We start from the raw sequence: 20,054 nt of genomic DNA, 5'->3' as shown, positions 1-20,054 counted from the left end.
ACGTGACCATCTGTTCTCGTAGCCCTCAGCCTGATGGTCTGATTCTGTTTGTCACCATAAACCCACAGAAAAGCGGAGCACGTGCTTAAAACTCCTCTTTCAGGGATCTTAATTGGAGCGTCTCTTCTTTTGAGCAGTGCGCACGGATCCTCTCCACCCCGGGCCCATCTTTAACTTTCTCACACACACTGTGACGTCTATCACGGGGGGATTAGAGATTAGGATCTCGAGCAGCGCGCGCTCGTTGCATAATTAAGTCCACGAAGAAGAATTGAGTTGTTCCTCAGTCGCGTCGCAGCCTCTCGATGAAGTGGCACAACGTGGGCGGTGCGTCGAGGAGGCGAAAGGAAGCGGCACGGCACGGCGGCGCAGCGCTCACAGGCTGGATGTGAAGCAGCGGGACATGACGCTGCAGCTCCGGGGAGCCTGAGGACGAACACACGCCGCGAGAGCAGCTCCGAGCCAGGGCTGAAGGATACAGCACAGTCCTGGTGTGGTGACACAAACTAACCAGGGGACTTTTAGTGAGGAGGAGCACAGCTGATCATCTGAAGACCTGCTGACACATCTGAATCCTCCGCATGGATCTTAACCTCTGATCTGATCCGGACACCTCATCCTGATTCCGGCTGTGCGCTCGCGGCTCTCACCAGTGACATTTCAACAACAACAACACGTTTGTGACACCCTCGGATTATCGTGTTGGAGCCACTTTTTCTTTGCACAAAGGATAATCTCAGAGAAGGAGTTTCAAGGGAAGCACTTAGACCAGAAGAAGACATTTAAGGGAAAATTATGTGAAGAATAAAGGAGAGGAAATGAGACGCAAATGTTTCTTTCTGCTCGAGGTAAGTTACTCACCTCTACTTTAATGAAATAGCTTTAAAAGTGAGGAGATGTGCCTCAGTCACGCGGACAGAAGACGAGAATAATCTCAATCAAACGGGATTAAAACACCATCTTCATGTGCTGATGATGAAAAAATCTCCGTTTTATGGAGCCCATTCACACCAGTAAGAAAATAAAACATTAAAGATGAATAATCTCAAAATATGAGTTAAAAATAATCACAAATTATGAGATTTAAAAGTCTAATCAAGACTGAAAACTGAATAAACCCAAACTCAGATTATTATTACTTTCTCATAATTGCAGCTTTGATCTTATAATTACGCCTCTTGACGTCACAGTTGTGACATTTAATCTCAAAATTAGGTCGATTGATCTCATGATTGTCACTTTGATCTCATAACTTTGGGATTAATTGTCATCATTTACACCTTTGATCTCCTAATGATCACTTTAATCTCACAATGTTGAGATTAAATCTCATTTTTAAATCCTTTAATCTCACGATGAACACTTTCAATCTCACAATGATGTCATTCCATCCTGTAATTTACCTCTTTGATCTCATATTTATCACTCTTTTGCACGTGGCTTTGACATTTAATCCCGTAATTTAGACCTTTGATCCCTAGATTATTTTATCCTCCAGTCTTTTGCAAATTTTATCTGAAAAATTTGACTTTTTAATCTCTTGATTTTGACATATCATCTCATAATTTAGATTATTTTCTCATTTTTTAAATGTTTGATCAGTGTCTCATAATTTTGACATTTCATATCTATTTTTACAGATCATCCATTAAATTAAACTTAAACTTTAAAAATAAGAACTTCTACTTATTAAAAAAACAATTTAAGAAATGTTATGAATTTTAATTCAAAATTTTTTATTTTTTATTTTATCATAAATTTGACTTTTATATTCTAAATCATCATTTTTGACTCTTTATCCTAAACCTTTGTGTCTGGTTAGTAGGACTTTAACCTAACTGTGACTTTTTTATTTCATAACTTTGACTTTTCATATCTTTATTTTGTAATTTCATCTCATTCTTGTGACTTTGATCTTATTTTAACATTTCAGTCCACAAACTAGACTCTAGATCTGATAATTGTGTTTTTCATTTCATAATTAGTCCTCTTTATCTGTTGTTTAAATCACTAACTACCCCATATCACTGATGTTTAGGGCATGGCTCTGAAGTTTAATCCATAATTTAGACTTTAATCTCAAACTGACTTTGTGTCTCATTATTATGTTTAACCATGTTATAAAATTGACTTTTACATTTCCTATCATAATTTAGACTTTTTCACTCATAAGTCAGTCTTTCTCTCATGTGATTTTGACATTTCATCTCATTATATAGACTTTAAATCTTTTACTATGACTGATTATCTCATTAAGATGATTTTTGATCTGATGATTTTATAATTTAGACCTTTTACTTAAAGTTGTCTCTTTTATGTCATTATCTTTGACATTTAATGCCAGAATGTGACTTTTTATCTCTTGATTTTAAGATTTCATCTCATTATATAGATGTTTGATATCATCAATCGAGTGTTTATCTCATTATTATAACTTTCCATAACTTCGACTTTAGATCCCACTGTTAATTTTGTCCTCATTTTTTTATCACTAACCATGTCGCATTTATGAGTCTTGATTCTGACTTTTCATCTTATAATCCAGTGTTTTTGACTATTATTATGACTGACTATCTCATATCGTGACGTTTATCTCATAATTTTGACTTTTATTATGATTTAATATTGCATAAATGTGACTATTATTTAATATTATGATGACTTTTATTTCACAGTTTTAACCTTTCCTGTCATAATGTAGATTTTAATCTCATAATTAAATCATTTTATGATGCGACTTTCACAATTCATGTCCTTATTTTGACTTTTAACCCAGTACGATGACAAACTATCACATAAATATGTCTATGATCTGATAATGAAAACATTTTTACTCATGATTACTTTTCTATCTCATTACTTTGACGTTGTTTCTCATAAATCCAACTTTTATCTCATGATTTTGGCATTTATCTTAGAATGTAGATAAATGATAGAGATACTTTATTAATCCTGAGGGAAATTAAAGTTTTTAAATGTTTCTTCTCATAATTTGACTGTTTATCTCTGATTCTGACATTTCATCCTGTAACCTAGACTTTAGATCTTTTTTACCTCATTATTATGACTGACCTTCTCTACATTTTACATTAAATCTCATTAATGGGACTTTTTATCTCTTGTTTTTGACATTTAATCTCATTATTATGACTTTTGCTGTCCTAAACATGACTGTTTTATCTTGTTAATGTGAGATTACGTCTAATAATTAGACTTTTGATTTCATAATTACCTCCGGAGGTTATGTGATCAGGTGGGTTTGTTTGTTTGTTTGTTGGTTTGTTTGTTAGATTGTTAGCAATATAAATCAAAAAGTTGTGGACAGATTTTGATAAAATTTTCAGGAAATGTCAAAAATAGCATAAGGAAGAACTGATTAGATTTTGGGACTGATCCGGATCACCATCTGGATCCAGGAATTTTTTAAAGGATTCTGTACTATTGGATTCTGTTACCACTTCACACCAGGAGATGGCGGACATGAGTAACTTAAATCCCAGCAGCATTTTGGGTGTGTTTCTATTCAAAGTTTTGGAATTTATAGAGTTTGAAAGATGCACACCTGGTCGAGGAGACGAGTCGGAGCGTAACAGAGAGAAAGACAGCAAATTGTAGCAAGAATACACACAATGCTGGGAGGAATAGAGGAATATTCACCCTCTGCCATGACTTCCAGTCGTCTGGTGTGACCATAATACCATAGACCATAGACATAATTTCACCCCTCGTCGCATCATTTTCAACATCTCACAATTTAGATTTAAAATCTAACTTAAGGCTGTTTTTCATCAGTACTCAGCTTTCATATGTTCTTTCATTTATTTATTTTATTGGTGAAATTGGGCTTCCGTAGATCTTTTATCTCATTTTAACCAACATCCCTACACTCTTAACTTGAAGATTTGAACCTGGGCTTTAAACCTCCTTTCCAGGCTCGCTCTAGTCCACCTTCCCTCTGCCGCCACTCCAAACCTGGACATCAGAAAGCGTCCTATTGGTGTAAATTAGCCCTGAAGCTGCACACAGCAGGTTTACACTCAGATACAGAGGCATACAGCAGGACTTTCTGGGTTAAGATGCATGAGAAAATGCTCCTTAGTGTCATGTTCCCTCCTCTCTCTCTGGGACTGGAGCTTTAACGCTGAGCTGACAATGAAAAAAAAGACTGGGATTTGGGGCACTGGAGATTAAAAAGTGTTAATGCAGAATGTGCACTCCTCTCTCTTCCTGCTGGAAAGAAAAATAAAGTGAACAAATTAAAATGTTTTCAGCCGAGAAGCTCTTCCCCCGGGTGAGTCATAGTGCTGTGGACAAAAGGGGGAGAGGCAACAATATGTATGTACATGTGCTTCAAAAGGAGCGCGCTGATGTTGTTACACACGCCTGAGGTGAATTGCTTCATCTACCTCCTACCCATTGTGTTAGCAGACAGAGCTGCAGCTCCAAGAATAACCAAGAATCCTCTGAAGCCTTCTCAGAAACCTCTCTGCCCTCTGTTAGCGTCCCCATTGTTGTGATTTAAGAGCAAGCAGGGGCCCCATCCTCACGCATACTCACATATTGGATGTCTGCAGGGGTCAAAAAGTACCAGAGTACTATTAATCATGCTCTGGGCTGTCAGTTCAGGAGACTATTTCTATTTAACGATGGTGGAGGAAGTCTCAGACCAACCAAATAGCTGTAAAATACTCCTGCTTTAAATTTCTACCCAAGCATTTGCATCAAACTGCACCAGAGTGGGACATTTCTTATTACTAAAGATGATTTTCTGCACCGATGTGCATCAGTGAGGTGCTGCCTTTACCTCTAAATAAAGCTGCAAAGAGTCGAGACCAGCAGGTTTCAAGAAAGAGCTCTTTCAGTGGATTTAATTCTATTTAAAGAGCGTGAGAACAAACATTCCTGTCATCATCACAAAGCCTGCAGCATGCCTGCACTTTTAAAGTCATACCGTTTGTCTTCCTTTCATCAGATCTGACTGAAGTGAGCTGAGCAAGTTTAAAAGACAGTTTAGGATGTCTCCGGTGAGTTTCATCAGGATTGGTCAAGGGCGTTGTGAGACGTCAGTGAATATGTGTATATAGCCATCTTAAAACGTAAATCCCTTTTCTAAAAACAGGACTGAAATGGTTTAAAATGGCAAATATTGGTGTAAACTGGTGAAATTGGATTTTAAATTGGAGTAATTGGGTTTAAGTGGCAAAACATGGCATAATAAATGGTAAAAGGAGTTAACAGTGGTAGTTATGGCTTAAAAGTGGCAGAAATGGACAGAAAAGGAGTTTAAATGGGATTAAAGGAGGCAAAAGTGGGTGGGAAATGGGGTAAAATGAGATTAAAAAGTGTGAAAATGGGTTGACAGAGGCAGAAAAATAGTTGGAAAGTGGCAGAAATGGATTGAACTGGCAAAAATGGCCACACAAAATAGTGCAATGAAGTACAAAGAGGAAAACTGGCATTGAAAGCGGTGGGAAAGGGTTGATTGTGGCAATATTGGCTCAACAGAGGCAGAAACAGGCCGGAGGTGTCAAGAATTGGTTTAGATGTGGCAAAAATGAGGTGAAAACATGTTGAAAAAGGTTTAAAGGTGACAACAGGGGCTTTACAGTAGAAGAAATGGGCAGAAAAGATGGCTAAATGGGGTTAAAAATGGCAGAAATGGGTCAAAAATGTATTTAAAGAGGCAAATTTTTGTGAGAAAAGTGATGAAAATCCTTTCATCATTAGAACCCAATGCCATCTTGACACTTTTCAGCTCTTAAATGAAATAACTGTTAGCTAGCAACAATGCTAATGATAAAATTCACATGCAATGACTCTATAAATTAATCTAAACTAATTTTATGCATGTAGTTTTGTAAAAATGGGCAAATATTTAATTTGGAATCATTTAAAAATATTTCCATTTTTTTTAAAGCATCTGGTGACCTGCTCTCAGTGTCTTGCGACCCCCAAGGGGTCCTGACCCCCACGTTGAGAACCGCTGGATTGAAAGGGACATATTTTACCTTTTAAGACAAGTTTATGTTGGTCTCGGCCTGGTCATGCCTATGAAGTTTGTTGCTGAGAAAGGACTCCAGTATTGGATTTTTGTTTCAGCCCTGTATCTGTGTCTGTGGCTTTAAATCTTACTGAGCTGTCTGACTCCGCCCCTCTCAGGAAATGGATGTGGCTTTTGGATGTGGCTCTGAGAGGAGGGCAGAACTTTTCTCCAAGCAGGGAGGGCCAACTGAACCTGGGGGCAGGGCGAACTCCCCACATGAGGTCTTGAGGGTAAAATCTGAGAACAGCTTGTTTCAGCACACGTTTTCTGAAAGGTAGAGAAAGAGAGTGGATTTTTCTGGTACTTGAGGGGATTGTGGACAAACCTGGGGCACATATTTTTGTTAGAAAAGCCTGAAAAAGTGATTTTTACATAATATGTGACCTTTAAAGGCTCACCTCTGCCAGAGCAGATCGCCAACATTAAGTCAAAAGTTTGAGGTTCTCAAATGGTAAATAAATCAGGGTTATTTTACTGATGAGCTCTGCTCCAATCTAAGGCTGTTTTCAAATTCGCCTACTGTACTAGCAGTGTGTACTGATTTGCCCAAAGTGTATTCTGCAGTATGCGAACAAATGCGAAAGTTGCAGTATGCCAAAATTACCCAGATGATATACTGATTCGGGAAAATTTCACAGTATGCATCGGACGAGTCTGCTTCGCCTACTGTTACCCACAATGCAAAGCGCCGGGTCAGAGTTCGTAATAGCGGAGAGTGGTGGAACTTTCACCAGAGTGACTGACAGTTACAAAAAGTGCCATTACCTTTTATCTTCACCTTTTTAACATGTATTATAGTGAAATAAGTTGTAATAGGGTCACTGCTGTTTTTGTTTTGCCGTTGCCGCTTGTAACAGCTGGAAAGGTGCTGTCAAGTGTGTCCTTTCACTGCACTATACATGCTAAGCTAAAATAAAAATCCCGAAAAATCAAATTGAAACATTTCCCACATTTTTTCTGTATGTAAATGGATGGAAAGCACTGTAGCGTCGTTTAATATTGACCAGGGTATGACGTTCTTCTGTATACCAGAAACCAGCTAAACCGGGCCAAGCATACTACACAATAACATCTGACTGGCAGTCATACTGCGTACTACTGTCAAACGCAGTATGCAGTGCGTAATACATACAGTATACTGCGTTTGGCAGGAGTATGCAGTAGGCCAATTCAAAAACAGCCTAAGACAACAGTGTGCTAATTAGCTTCAGCTGATGAATATCCTGAGCAGATTAGGTTGAAATCAGGCCAACGGTTTATAAGGAGATGCCAAAAACGGTGGAAGTCCAATATAGTTGGACTTTAATGGTCCAAGAAGCTTTTTCTGTGACAGTCATTGAGCTGAACCTGTAAATTAGCTTTATTTAAATGTTGTTTCATGAATCAAATCTGCAGCCTGACACTAGAGTAGTAGAGTAGTAGAGTAGTAGAAGTAGTTTTGCATGAGATTCTGTGAAGCTAAAGTTTAATCAAGACTACAAACTGTCCTCAAGTGCTTTAAAAACACCCTGACCTCTTCTGTAAGATGCTACTTCAAACCTCTAAGCCCACTGCTTTCACCACTGAGTTATTTTTCATATAAACAGACAATCATCCTCTAGATTTCGATGCATTGTTGAGGACTGACTTTTATGACGGCATCGGTCTAAAATTGAGTCCTCACATTTCTATTATTCTCTAGAAAGTGAAGTCAGCATGAATATTTCATCTCTTCTTCAATGCAAATTGATATTTTTGAAGAGTTTCAGTTTTTGCGTAACTCCAGCTCTGCCTCATCTTTTATTCTCCTGGTTTCAGAAAGTCTCAGGGAGCAGAGCTGTGCCGGTGGATCAGACCTGTAAAGGACCACACAAGAAAACTTAGGACACAGTATTCCCTTCTATTCATTCTGTTTTAACTGCTGCTCTCCATACAGCCCTGGTATGTGCTCTATAGACACATAGGAAAGAAAAGTGCAGAAGAGCATGGATTAAAGAGCAATATTGGATGGGAAAGTGTGGACATTTATGAGTCAAAGCCTCACACTGATAAAAGTGTTGCTCGGTTTCATAACGACAGTTTAACGTGGAGCCATCAAAGACTCCTGCTCAGATGATGAGTAACCTGATGATGTTTAATTCATACAGAGATATTAATAGTCAGTTATGTTCTATATCACACACCGTAAATGATTCATCAGCAGAAGTCAGAACGAGGGCTTCAGTGTTTGATGATGATCGTGTTGTGACCACAAGCTGAATGAACGATGAACTGAAATAATAATTCATCCCTTTAGTGGAGCACCAGTCATGGTTCTGCAGAAATGTCTGAAACAGGACGAGAACAGAAGCATTTAAAGAGGAGGAAAGGTGACATGAATCTTTCTGCACAGAAAAATTAGATTTCCAGGACTCAATCATGGACTGAAATGTCATTATAAGATTGAAGGATTTTGCAGCTCCCCTTAACAAGTTCACACATCCATGCATCTGTGAGAATAATCCTGTCATACTTATATAAGAGTATGAAAAGGAACATTTGGCACCCTTTGTTTATTTAAGTGTTCAGTGCCTATCTGATGAATGTTTCTATCGCTATGGCTGCGATAGTCAAGGCTGGAGGCGTGTTTTTGGGTTGTCTCTTTGTTCTAGACATTCTGGGAAAATGCTATCTTATTACTGCTTTGAGGGATTTTCTTTAAACTTTGCAGAAATGTCCACTCTGACTCAAAGAAGCAAGATTGATGCCATACAAGCACTTTGAATCAGGTGCCCAGAGAAAGGGGGGTAAAGCAAGAGAAAAGATGCAGAATGAGAGGAAACACCTCAAAGAGAGGTGAAAGCACACAATGGCATAGTTCATGAAAAAGGATGGTAGAAGAGAAGAAAGCAGGGACAGAGAGCAAGATAAGGAAGGTGGAGAAGAAGAAAGCAGGGACAGAGAGCAAGATAAGGAAGGTGGAGAAGAGGAAAGCAGGGACAGAGAGCAAGATAAGGAACGTGGAGAAGAAGAAAGCAGGGATAGAGAGCAAGATGATGATGGTGGAGAAGAAAGTAGGGATAGGGAGCAAGATGAGGATGATGGAGAAGAAAGCAGGGATAGGGAGCAAGATGAGGATGATGGAGAAGAAAGCAGGGATAGGGAGCAAGATGAGGATGATGGAGAAGAAAGCAGGGATAGGGAGCAAGATGAGGATGATAGAGAAGAAAGCAGGGATAGGGAGCAAGATGAGGATGATAGAGAAGAAAGCAGGGATAGGGAGCAAGATGAGGATGATAGAGAAGAAAGCAGGGATAGAGAGAAAGATGAGGATGATGGAGAAGAAAGCAGGGATAGGGAGCAAGATGAGGATGATGGAGAAGAAAGCAGGGATAGGGAGCAAGATGAGGATGATGGAGAAGAAAGTAGGGATAGGGAGCAAGATAAGGAAGGTGGAGAAGATGAAAGCAGGGACAGAGAGCAAGATAAGGAAGGTGGAGAAGAAGAAAGCAGGGACAGAGAGCAAGATAAGGAAGGTGGAGAAGAAGAAAGCAGGGACAGAGAGCAAGATAAGGAAGGTGGAGAAGAGGAAAGCAGGGACAGAGAGCAAGATAAGGAAGGTGGAGAAGAAGAAAGCAGGGATAGAGAGCAAGATGATGATGGTGGAGAAGAAAGTAGGGATAGGGAGCAAGATGAGGATGATGGAGAAGAAAGCAGGGATAGGGAGCAAGATGAGGATGATGGAGAAGAAAGCAGGGATAGGGAGCAAGATGAGGATGATGGAGAAGAAAGCAGGGATAGGGAGCAAGATGAGGATGATAGAGAAGAAAGCAGGGATAGGGAGCAAGATGAGGATGATAGAGAAGAAAGCAGGGATAGGGAGCAAGATGAGGATGATAGAGAAGAAAGCAGGGATAGAGAGAAAGATGAGGATGATGGAGAAGAAAGCAGGGATAGGGAGCAAGATGAGGATGATGGAGAAGAAAGCAGGGATAGGGAGCAAGATGAGGATGATGGAGAAGAAAGTAGGGATAGGGAGCAAGATAAGGAAGGTGGAGAAGAAGAAAGCAGGGACAGAGAGCAAGATAAGGAAGGTGGAGAAGAAGAAAGCAGGGACAGAGAGCAAGATAAGGAAGGTGGAGAAGAAGAAAGCAGGGATAGAGAGCAAGATGATGATGGTGGAGAAGAAAGTAGGGATAGGGAGCAAGATGAGGATGATAGAGAAGAAAGCAGGGATAGAGAGAAAGATAGGGTTGATGGAGGAGAAGAAAGGAGGGATAGAGAACAAGATGAGGATGATGATGATGATAGAGTAGAAAGCAGGGGCTGAGAGCAAGATGTTGATGATGAAGGAAAGAGCAGAGATAGGGAGCAAGATAAGGGTGAGGGTGATGGAGAAGAAAGCAGGGATAGAGAACAAGATGAGGATGATGGAGAATAAAGCAGGGATAGAGAGCAAGATGAGGATGATGGAGAAGAAAACAATGATAAAGATCAGGATGAGGATGATAGAGGAGAAGACAGGTAAATAGATCAAGATGAGGATGACGATGGAGGAGAAAGCAGGGACAAAGAGCAACCTTATGCAAATAGACTATATGCAACACGTATTTTTTTGCTTCTTTTATTTTGAATTAATTAATCTTTTTTCATTTATTTTATACTGTCAAGGCCTAGTCCATATATGGGCTGTCCTCAAAATCATCTTAGTCCACATGAAGACACACTGATGCACTGATTGTAAAGAGCATCGCTCGTCAAAAGTTGTCCGTCCTTCACTGTGCGGGCCAAGCAGCTCTCTCACTGACAGCAATGATGTTCTTGATGTGAAAATGTCCTTGTTTTTCTCTGCAAGGATCATTTCGTTGCCCATGTCATCTCACCAACCTGACCTGGATCTGGTCCAAAACCACCAATGTTTGCAGCTCCTTCAGAGTGTTGTATGAGGCAGCAGTGACCTTTGTGGTCCATTCAGGCATCTCTGTTCATCAACATAGAGGGAGATTAAATGTGTTTGTGTGTAAGCAGTTCAAAAGTCCAGTTAGGAGCATAAAGATCAGGACAAGTTTGGCTACGTTTGCGCAGAAAAACCTGTTTTCAAAAGTCCTGACCTACATGTGGACTACATCTATAAAAACAAAATTCATTGTGCAGTTTTTGACAAAAACCTAGTTAAGGTTTTCTCAAAGTTACACTGAGAAGTTACACAAAGTTACTGAGAAAACCTTAACTAGGTTTTTGAAAATATCTTGGGTTGGCAACTGGTGGTCCGGGGGCCACATGCGGCCCTCCACCCATTAATGCGGCCCTGGAGTCAAATCACAAAATATTTTAAACCTTCAGGAAACAGTCAAAATCTGCCATGAGCACCTAAAAACAGAAACATTTCTCATATGGTCTTTTGCTGCTGGAATATAGTCAGATACTTTTTGATATAATTTATCCCATTTAAACATTTTTTTGTGATTTCTTTTCATTTAAAACATATATATATATATATATATATATATATATATATATATATATATATATATATATATAATTTTTTATATTTCTTAACTTCAGAAATTTTTTATTTCTTTTTTAAATGTGTTGTATTATATCATATACTATTATATGTTTTATTTATTAAAAAAGTTTATACTTATTTTTCAACTTCTTAATTTCCTTTCCTTTATTTTAGTGTTTTTTATTTTTAGTTTTTATTCCTTTTTAATTTGTGTTTTTTATTTTCTTGTATTTTTTAATTACTTTTAAATTTTTTCTTAGTTTGTTTCCAAGTTATTATTAAATATTTTTTAAAATTCCATTTCATTGAAATGAGAAATTTGTTCATTAAATTCTTGATTTCTTTCATTTTTTTCTTCCATATTTCCATTTTTTATTTTATTTAACGTAAATTTTATCAATTATATTCTTCATCAAATTTGTGTTCTCAATGCTTTTTTTTCAATTTGATTTTAGTTTTTAAATTTCATGAAGCTGTTTTGAGATTATTTTATTCTTAATTTCTTTTATTCTAATATTTTATTATATCTTTAATTTTATCTAAATTCCTTTTTTTCTGTTTTTTCATTTTTACTTATTTTTCTTTTTTTCTTTTAAATAGATTAGATACAATTGTTTCAAAAAAATCTTATATGCATCACTAAATGCTCTTATAAAAGATATGCAAGTAAAATAGTTAGTATAGTTCACTGCACTGAAAAGCCTGAAATTGATGTAATTCTGTTGATATCTCACTAAATAAATTATTTCTATGGTGCTTTAGTTTTAAAACATTAATGTTGGAATAAAAATGATCAGAAGAGCAACATATTCATTCTTGCATTGAATTATAAGTAATCACATCAGTTAAATTGAGAATTTACAAATCTGTAAAAATTAGCCCTTTTGTACTGACAAAATTAATGCGGCCCTCTTGGTAACCTCAGCTGCCTATTTCTGGTTCAGTCTGAGCTGGCATTAATCCGCAGCAGCAGAGATGAGGGATATTTATTTAACCGACAGAGGATCTGGCTGCAGTTTTTTTTTTAATTTGGTTCAGATTAGCCGGTAAAATACTCTTCAGCACTCTCACAGAGCTTCTCTCAACCACAGACACCAGAGTCCACAGCAAAGGGAAGCAGCATAACAATGAAAATCAGCCAATAATGCTCAAGATCTGTTGCTGATCAATCAAGACATCCATGGTAGAATATTACATCACGATTCACAAGCAAGAAAACAGAGGAGAAGGAAAAGAAGATGGGGAAAGGCACAAATGACAAGTCTTGAATTGATCTTAAAAAGTATGAAGAAGGACTGAGATTTCCTCCACTGCGTTTACTCCTGAGTTATCCGCGGGTTACATTTGTATTCCAGCTGAGTTATCTCACATTTCTGTTCTCATACTCTAACTTTGAATACTTGTTTAGGCCCCTGCATGCTATCAATTCACCTTGGACTCACTTAAGCATCATCACCAGCTGGTTTTCATCCCGTCGTCTCGGTCACGGCTGTCAGTTGTTGAGCTTTAATTACTTGGAAAGAGATGGACAGCGGTGCAGTAGGTTACCGTGCTCCGATACTCGCCCAGGACTCAGTGAGCGTGAAACAGACACAGCCAGCCATCAGGAACCCTGCTCTGAAATCTGGGGCACGCTAGCATTTTATATGAAAGACTACACACAACGCTGGTATTCTCACGCTGCTGTAACCATAAGGTACAAGTGCTGCCTTTTTGAACTCACGGCTAATTAGATGGAAACTGATGCATTTACAGCCACTCTTTCTGCATCTTCTGTGAGAAAAAGGTGGAATGTTTACAGTTTCAGTGTTGCATAATTTAAAGGGATGTTTTATTTAGGGAGGAAATGCAACATTGGCTCTGTAGGTAATAGAAGCCGCCCTTTGGTATCTGCAGGGAATACTCAAGGACAGATGCATCGACGTGTAACCTAGTTAGGGGTCAATTAGAGAGGCCAAACAGAAACAAAAGTGATGACATTTTCCTCTCCTTTGTGGCCTTTTCTCTCGCCAATAAAGCAGCTCTGACAGATGCCGGCACGCATGCAGACAGGCGAGGATCAGTGGTTTCCAGATGTCAGCACTGCGACATGCAGCTCAATATTCACTGGATGTTTTCTGGACGGCTTCCAGCTGTCACTGTAAGAACCCAGTAGAGATGAAAGTGTGCAGAAACACGGCACCAAACACGGATTCCTCTGAACTGTGGTTTCAAAAACAGAACGAGGCCCTGACCTTTAATCCTCTTCTTGTGTGTGCTGTAAAAGCAGCAGATGCTGCCTCTTAGGCTGAGGAATTTTACGGAGTATTTAGGATTGAAGGATGTGTATTCAAATGTGATCTAGGGAAAGGCTAAATGGTTTATATCTACAGTTTTTGTTGGTGCTGATTCAAATCTAGAGCTATGACCTGGCAGTTATCCACCTCCATGAGGCAATCATAGCCTTCAGTTACAGATGTCAGAAGAGCAAACGGCAGCTCTCTGTGGAGCTGCAGCATTTTGCATCTCTGTTGTTAGCTTTTGCTAAATTCAATATAGCTATGCTAGCTACGGAATTAAGTTTAATACATAAGCCAATTTAGCTAAGTTAGCTTTAGCAACATGTAGCTAAAGCTAACATCACTGTAAAGAGAACATAACTTTGTCGAGAACTAACTTAGGTAGCCACATTGAGAGATTAGCTTTGGCTATGTTAGCTATGTAGCTATGTTGTCTATGTATCTTATGCCGCTAACAGAGCTACATAAGCTATGTTTGAGTTTTAAGGTATTAGGATGTATACTCAAATGAGATTTAGGGAAAGACTAAATGGTTTATAGCTATTTATAGCTAATCTAGAGCTAGCACCTGGCAGTTATAGGCCTCCATGAGGTGTGTAGCTTTTGCTAAATTCAGCATAGTTCCGCTAGCTACTTAACTGACTTTAATACATAAGCCTATGTAGCTAAGTTAGCTTTAGCAACATTAACTTTAGCAAACGTAACTAAAGCTAACAGTGCTGTGTAGTAAGGTTGTAAAGGTACGTGTATTCGTACCGTACTGATTGGGTTCGGGCCTCTCAGTGTGGTATAGACGTTTACCGAACGGATACATGTGGAACGAAGCTCATACACAGATGGAAAACCGGAGCACAACTCACTGTCACACTGTCCTGGCAACCACACAACCCCAGCAAACAGCAGCAACAGCCTGAATATTCCCAGATAAAAGTGTCCTGTTTAGGAAGTCTTTGTTGCCCAGTAAATACAACAGTGGACAAAGACAACAACAGTAGCGCTGACATTATTCAGCAGGCGTGTCGAACCCATTTAAATAGGAAGCACTCAAACAAGAACGTCACTGTAACGAGGGGGAACAACAAAAAGTCTCACCAGCCGGTTATGAATTTCCCATGATTCAAGATCTTTTTAATATAACAATGGTGCTCTGGTTTTGAGAATCAAATTAATTCTAAATGCGTACCTTCAACAGCCAGCCTCGGAGGAGGGGGAGAGGAGACTCCATCATGTCTGCAGCTGCGTCATAGGTAAAGTTATCCTCAGGTTCACACGGCTCTAACATCTTTATCCGCCAAGATGGGCTGTGAAAAGTTCTCCTAAACTTTGTAGTGGGTCCCATTGGTTAAAAAAGTAATCCAGTGCTGAAGTCCGTGTTGAAATCAGCAGAATAGGCACTAATTAGCATAACAAGCTAGCGTACGGTTGTATGATGATGTGTTCAAGGTTACAGGGAAATTTTAGTGTTTAAAATAAAATAAATTAAAACAACCTAGTAATTAAAAAATTTATTTATTCATTGATATTTTTATTCACTGAAGACCTGTTGCAGCATTATTAATAATCTAAATGTAATTTATTCAGTCTATTTATTTTAATATTTAATTACAAAAATAAGTGATTTATTTGCTTTAATTACTGTACTGAAAACGTACTGAACCATGACTTCAAAACCGAGGTAAGTACTGAACCAAAATTTTTCCATACCATTACACCCCTACTGTGTAGAGAACAAAGCTAGAACTAACTTAGATAGCCACATTGTGAGGTTAGCTTTAGCTATGTTAGCTATGTAGCTATGTAGCTTCCGCAGCTATCAGAGCTACGTAAGCTATATTTGCTGCATTCCAACATTTTCATGGAAAACAAGCTTTTTTTTCCTGTAGGCAGAGTGTTTACTTGCCTTTATTAAATGCTTTGTAATCAGCCAGACGGTTCTCGATGAGTTTGATGAGGAAGAACTTGACTGGCCCGCACAGAGCCCAGACCTCAACCCCACCCAGTACCTCTGGGGCGAACTGGAACAGAGATTGTGAGTCAGGCCTTCTCTTTAAACATCAGTGCCTGGCTTCATACATGCTCTGCTGAATGAATGGGCACAAATTCCAACAGGAACACTCCAATATCTTACGGAGAGCTTCCAAAGAAGAGTTGGAGGCTGTTAGAACTGCAAAAGGGGGACCAACTCCATATTAAAGTACATGTATGTAGAGGAACCACCAGGAAGTCTTCAAAAGTATGGATAGTTTTACATAACTTTGATGTGTTTTTGCTGTTCTTATACCATTTAATGGTTGAATTTCAAATTATTAAATAAATTGGTTATGCTGCCTTGAAAAATTATTTGTGACAAATTCATCAAGTAATTTTGGGTTGTTGCAGCATCTTCCTCTGTGATCTAGTTTAGCTTTGTCACTTTTCCAGCCAACTAGAATACATGCTGCTGGTTCCCCTGCTCTTCACTTAAATTTAAGTGAGAGCTGGTGGGAGGGGCAGACCACACAAAACTACTGAGCTGTATACTTGCAGTTATCTTATTTTTATAATCAGTAGACGCTAAAATTGGAATTGAGATTAAAACTTATTGCCCAGCCCTAGACTTCCGTGTTTGTCGCTGTGGTATAAAACAAGTATCAGCACTCCTCTGTTTTTATAAGATTCAGGCCAAAGATTGTTATTCAGGTATTGCAACATCCATTGCTTTCTTCACAGACAAAAATATTCAGCTCAAATATTGAGATTTTTGCTCCACATTGCCAGCCCTACTGCTTCTGACTGTGTGTGAGAAACAAGCACAAATGTTTCTTCTGCCACATGAGACCCTGCTGAAACAAGTGCAGAGCCCTCCTGAGCTCCTGTACTTCTATAATTATGTGCATTATTTACTGTTTTCTCCTTGTGCACACATGTAAAGTAGGCTAACTGCACCCACTCATGATGCACAAACAAAAGTGCACTTTTTTAAACATTCCTAACCTTCCAAAAATCCAGCACGCCCTCCTCGGCCATTATAGTTTTGTGGTATCCTTGTATCAGTAAACATGAAAGCGTGCTGACGGGGAAAGTGATTACAGACTACAAAGCGCTCCAAATTAGCAGCGCTGCACGAGGAGAGGAGTTGTTAATACATGCAGCATCTGCTCAAGGGCACTCGCAGATTTCAGCTCAAACTTCATGAGGGAATTAAAGGCACATCAGAGATTCAAACAGAGTTGTGTTTTCATCATTTCATCAGGGCTTCACTGCTATGGTTGCCAGGTTGCAAATTTGATTGGCAACTAATTTTTGGCCCGTGGATGAACCGTGAAGGAAATGCTTTTTAAGATGAAAAATAGAGACAGCAAACAGGAGGATGAGTCTGACAGAACAGTTTCATACCTTTACATGGCTGATATATGAACACCATTGTTACAGTCTGAGAACAGACAACGCTGCATGTCAGCCATATTAGCGCATTTTAAGACTGAACTGCTCAACTTTTAAGGTCACTTTTAAAAAGACTGATGGAGCTTTTTCACCACGTGGTACCTGTTCAACAGGGTTTTTAATTTACCCCATTAAGCATCAGCCTGGTACCTGGGATATTTTTGGGATATTTAGGGTAGTGAAGTCACATGGCAGCATTGTTCTAATTTTGGAGTTACATCCTTAAACTTCAGAGATCCTGCATGCACGTATGAGGACACTGTTACATTTTAGGTTTCCTATGATGTTGTAATAGATTCTGATAGTAGAATTTTTGAGATGCTGTCCAGAATATCCACAAAGTTTAAATAATTTATGGGAAAAGTCTGGAGAATTTGATTTGGGGTATTTGTTTTTAAAGTTTTAGGAATTAGATTGGAAAATATGAGTCCAGAATTTCCTCAAAAAATGTTCCTGGAGTTTTTGGGGATGTTGTTTAGATGTTTGTGGGAATATCGGGGGAAAATTTCCATGGAATTTGGGTGGAATTTATTTGTATATTTTAGGGAATTTGATAAGAAATTTTAAGTGGAATTTGCTTTGGGGGTATTTGCATGAAAGTTTTCAGGACCTTTCTGGGGGGGGGGGGCTTAAAATATTTACAGTTTTTGGTACCTTCAGGTAAATTTGGGCCATTTAATTTCAAAGTTTGGGGAATTTGATTGGATATTTGGATAGGGAATTTCCTCTGAAATTTTCCTGAATTTTTATGGAATTTGTTTGGGGCAAATTTTCCATGAAGTTATTAATAAATTTGGGGAATTTGAAAAATGGAATTTTCTTTGAAATCTCAGTGCATTTTACAGAAATTTTCAGGAATGTTTGTAGGATATTTGGTGAAAAAGTTCTTGTACATATTTAGGCTTTTCCAGAAAAGTTTACTGAGACAGTTGGGAACATTTGGTGGGGGGGTGGGGGTGGGTGGGGGGGTTGGGGGGGGTGTTAAAGGACTTTTTTTTTTAGGGATGTCGATTGGATGTTTGTGGGAAAGTTTTGGGGAAATATTACATGGAGGTTATACAGAATTTATTTGTAAATATTTGGGAAATTTGATGAGAAATTTTTAAGTGGAATTTACTTTGAAATTTGAAGTGGAATTTTCCGGTGAAGTTTTCATGAATTTTTTTAGGGTGCTCAAATTTTTTGGGGTACATTTGGTAGAATTTGGGAAATTAATTTCAATGTTTGGGGAATTTGACTGTAAATTTGAAGTGGGAATTTCCTTCAAAATTTTGTTGAATTTTCAAGGATTTTTTTTTTTACTTTGTTTGAATGTTGCTTTTATAGCATGAAATTTATTTGTAAATTTTGAGGAATTTTATAGAAATTTTAAGAGGAATTTGCTTTGAAATTTGGGTGATTTTTTCTGTAAGTTTCAGGAATTTTCACTGATTTTTTTGTTGTTGAAAAATTCACCTTTATCTTTAGCAAAAGTTCAGAGGTCTAATCTGAGACTAAATTATGTATAGACCAGTTTTAGAAGTAGTTACACGAATGGTGGCTACCTTAAGTTTTAGCTAGAGCTAACATAGTTAGCCAGCTACGTAATTAACATTACTACATAAGCCAATGTAGCCAAGTTAGCTTTAGCAATGTGAACTTTAGCAAACATAGCTAAAGCTAGCAAATGTAGCTACCTAGAGGACATAGTAGATTATGTAGCTTCTTTGTTATCTTAGCTTAAGCTACATTTGTCACATAGCTACATTATCTATGTAGCCTATGCAGCTAACAGGGTTACATAAAGTACACTTGCTGCCTGAGAATGTTTTCATAGATTAGCTTTTACTCCTGTAAGCAGACTGTTTCCTCGGCTTTATTAACTGTTTTATGATCCATTTTTGCTGGTCAGATTTTAACATTTTCCTTTGGTATCCTAACCCTCACCCTGACCTAGAACAGAAGTTTAGGTTTTACAATCTGACGGACGTTTTTGGTAATGTATTAAAATATTGAGGAATGTAGAGGGATTTTTTTTAATGTTTGGAGAATTTGATTGGAAATCCATGTAGGGAATTTCTTCATAAATTCCTGGAATTTTTAGCAATGTTGTTTTGATGTTTGTGGGAATTTTTAGGGATTTTTTTTCATGGAATTTAGACAGAATGTATTTGAATTTTGGGGAATATTAGTGTACCAGGTTCACAAAGAAGTTATGAACATGAGACCCTGACCTTCGACCTATGACTTTCTTCATCCTCGAGTCTGATTGGACATTTGTGCAAAGCATTTTTGAGAAAGCATGTAGAAAATATTGAACTTGACTGGACTGACACGAGGCAACATGACCTTTGACCTATGACATTTAAAGTCCAGCCAGTTCTTCTTTGAGTCAGAGGAAATTTGAGCAAAGTTTGAATGAAATCCCTCAAAGAATGATGCTGTGTTTACAGGAATGGCCTGGAAAATCAAGGGATGGACATGATGTCGAGTGACCCTGAGATCTGACCTTTGACCTCCAAAATCTAATCAGTTCATTGAGTCAGAGTAGAAAATTTGAAGAGAATCTGTCAGAGTGATCTGGAGATATTCTGTTCACAAGAATGGCTCAGAGGCATGAAAAGGGCATGATGGAGGTTGTAAAAGATCCAACATGTCTGCCATAATTTATGAACAATATGCCCTTTGATAGAGTCATATCAAGTTCAAACATTCTTTTCTGGCACATTTTCATTAAAGGCTGATGTACTACAGCCTGGTATCTCTTTGTATAGAATCACAGGGCCGCTAATAAAGGAATCATGTTGGTTTTCAGCAGTGCAAAGCTGATTGTTATTTCCCAGCATGGCTGACGCTTCAGTGC

The 20,054-nt window shown here is 38.3% G+C and overlaps 1 protein-coding gene across 2 annotated transcripts in view; it reads left to right on the top strand.

Moving 5' to 3' along the window:
- Nucleotides 1–225: 225 nt before the first annotated feature.
- LOC121528747 (corticotropin-releasing factor receptor 1-like) overlaps nt 226–20,054 on the top strand; it is a 166,500-nt gene continuing 146,671 nt past the window's right edge. For both annotated transcript variants that reach the window (XR_005993496.1, XM_041816321.1), the window contains exon 1: nt 226–848. Coding sequence is in view for 1 of the 2 variants with exons in the window: in XM_041816321.1 (XP_041672255.1) it covers nt 819–848 (30 nt within the window). In the remaining variant the exon portion in view is untranslated. The remainder of the gene's footprint in view (nt 849–20,054) is intronic.

Source organism: Cheilinus undulatus, linkage group 20 (assembly GCF_018320785.1).
Source record: "Cheilinus undulatus linkage group 20, ASM1832078v1, whole genome shotgun sequence".
NCBI classification, from domain to species: domain Eukaryota; kingdom Metazoa; phylum Chordata; class Actinopteri; order Labriformes; family Labridae; genus Cheilinus; species Cheilinus undulatus.
The sequence above is the reverse complement of the archived record's forward strand: the minus strand, read 5'-3'. Positions and strand labels throughout refer to the sequence as shown.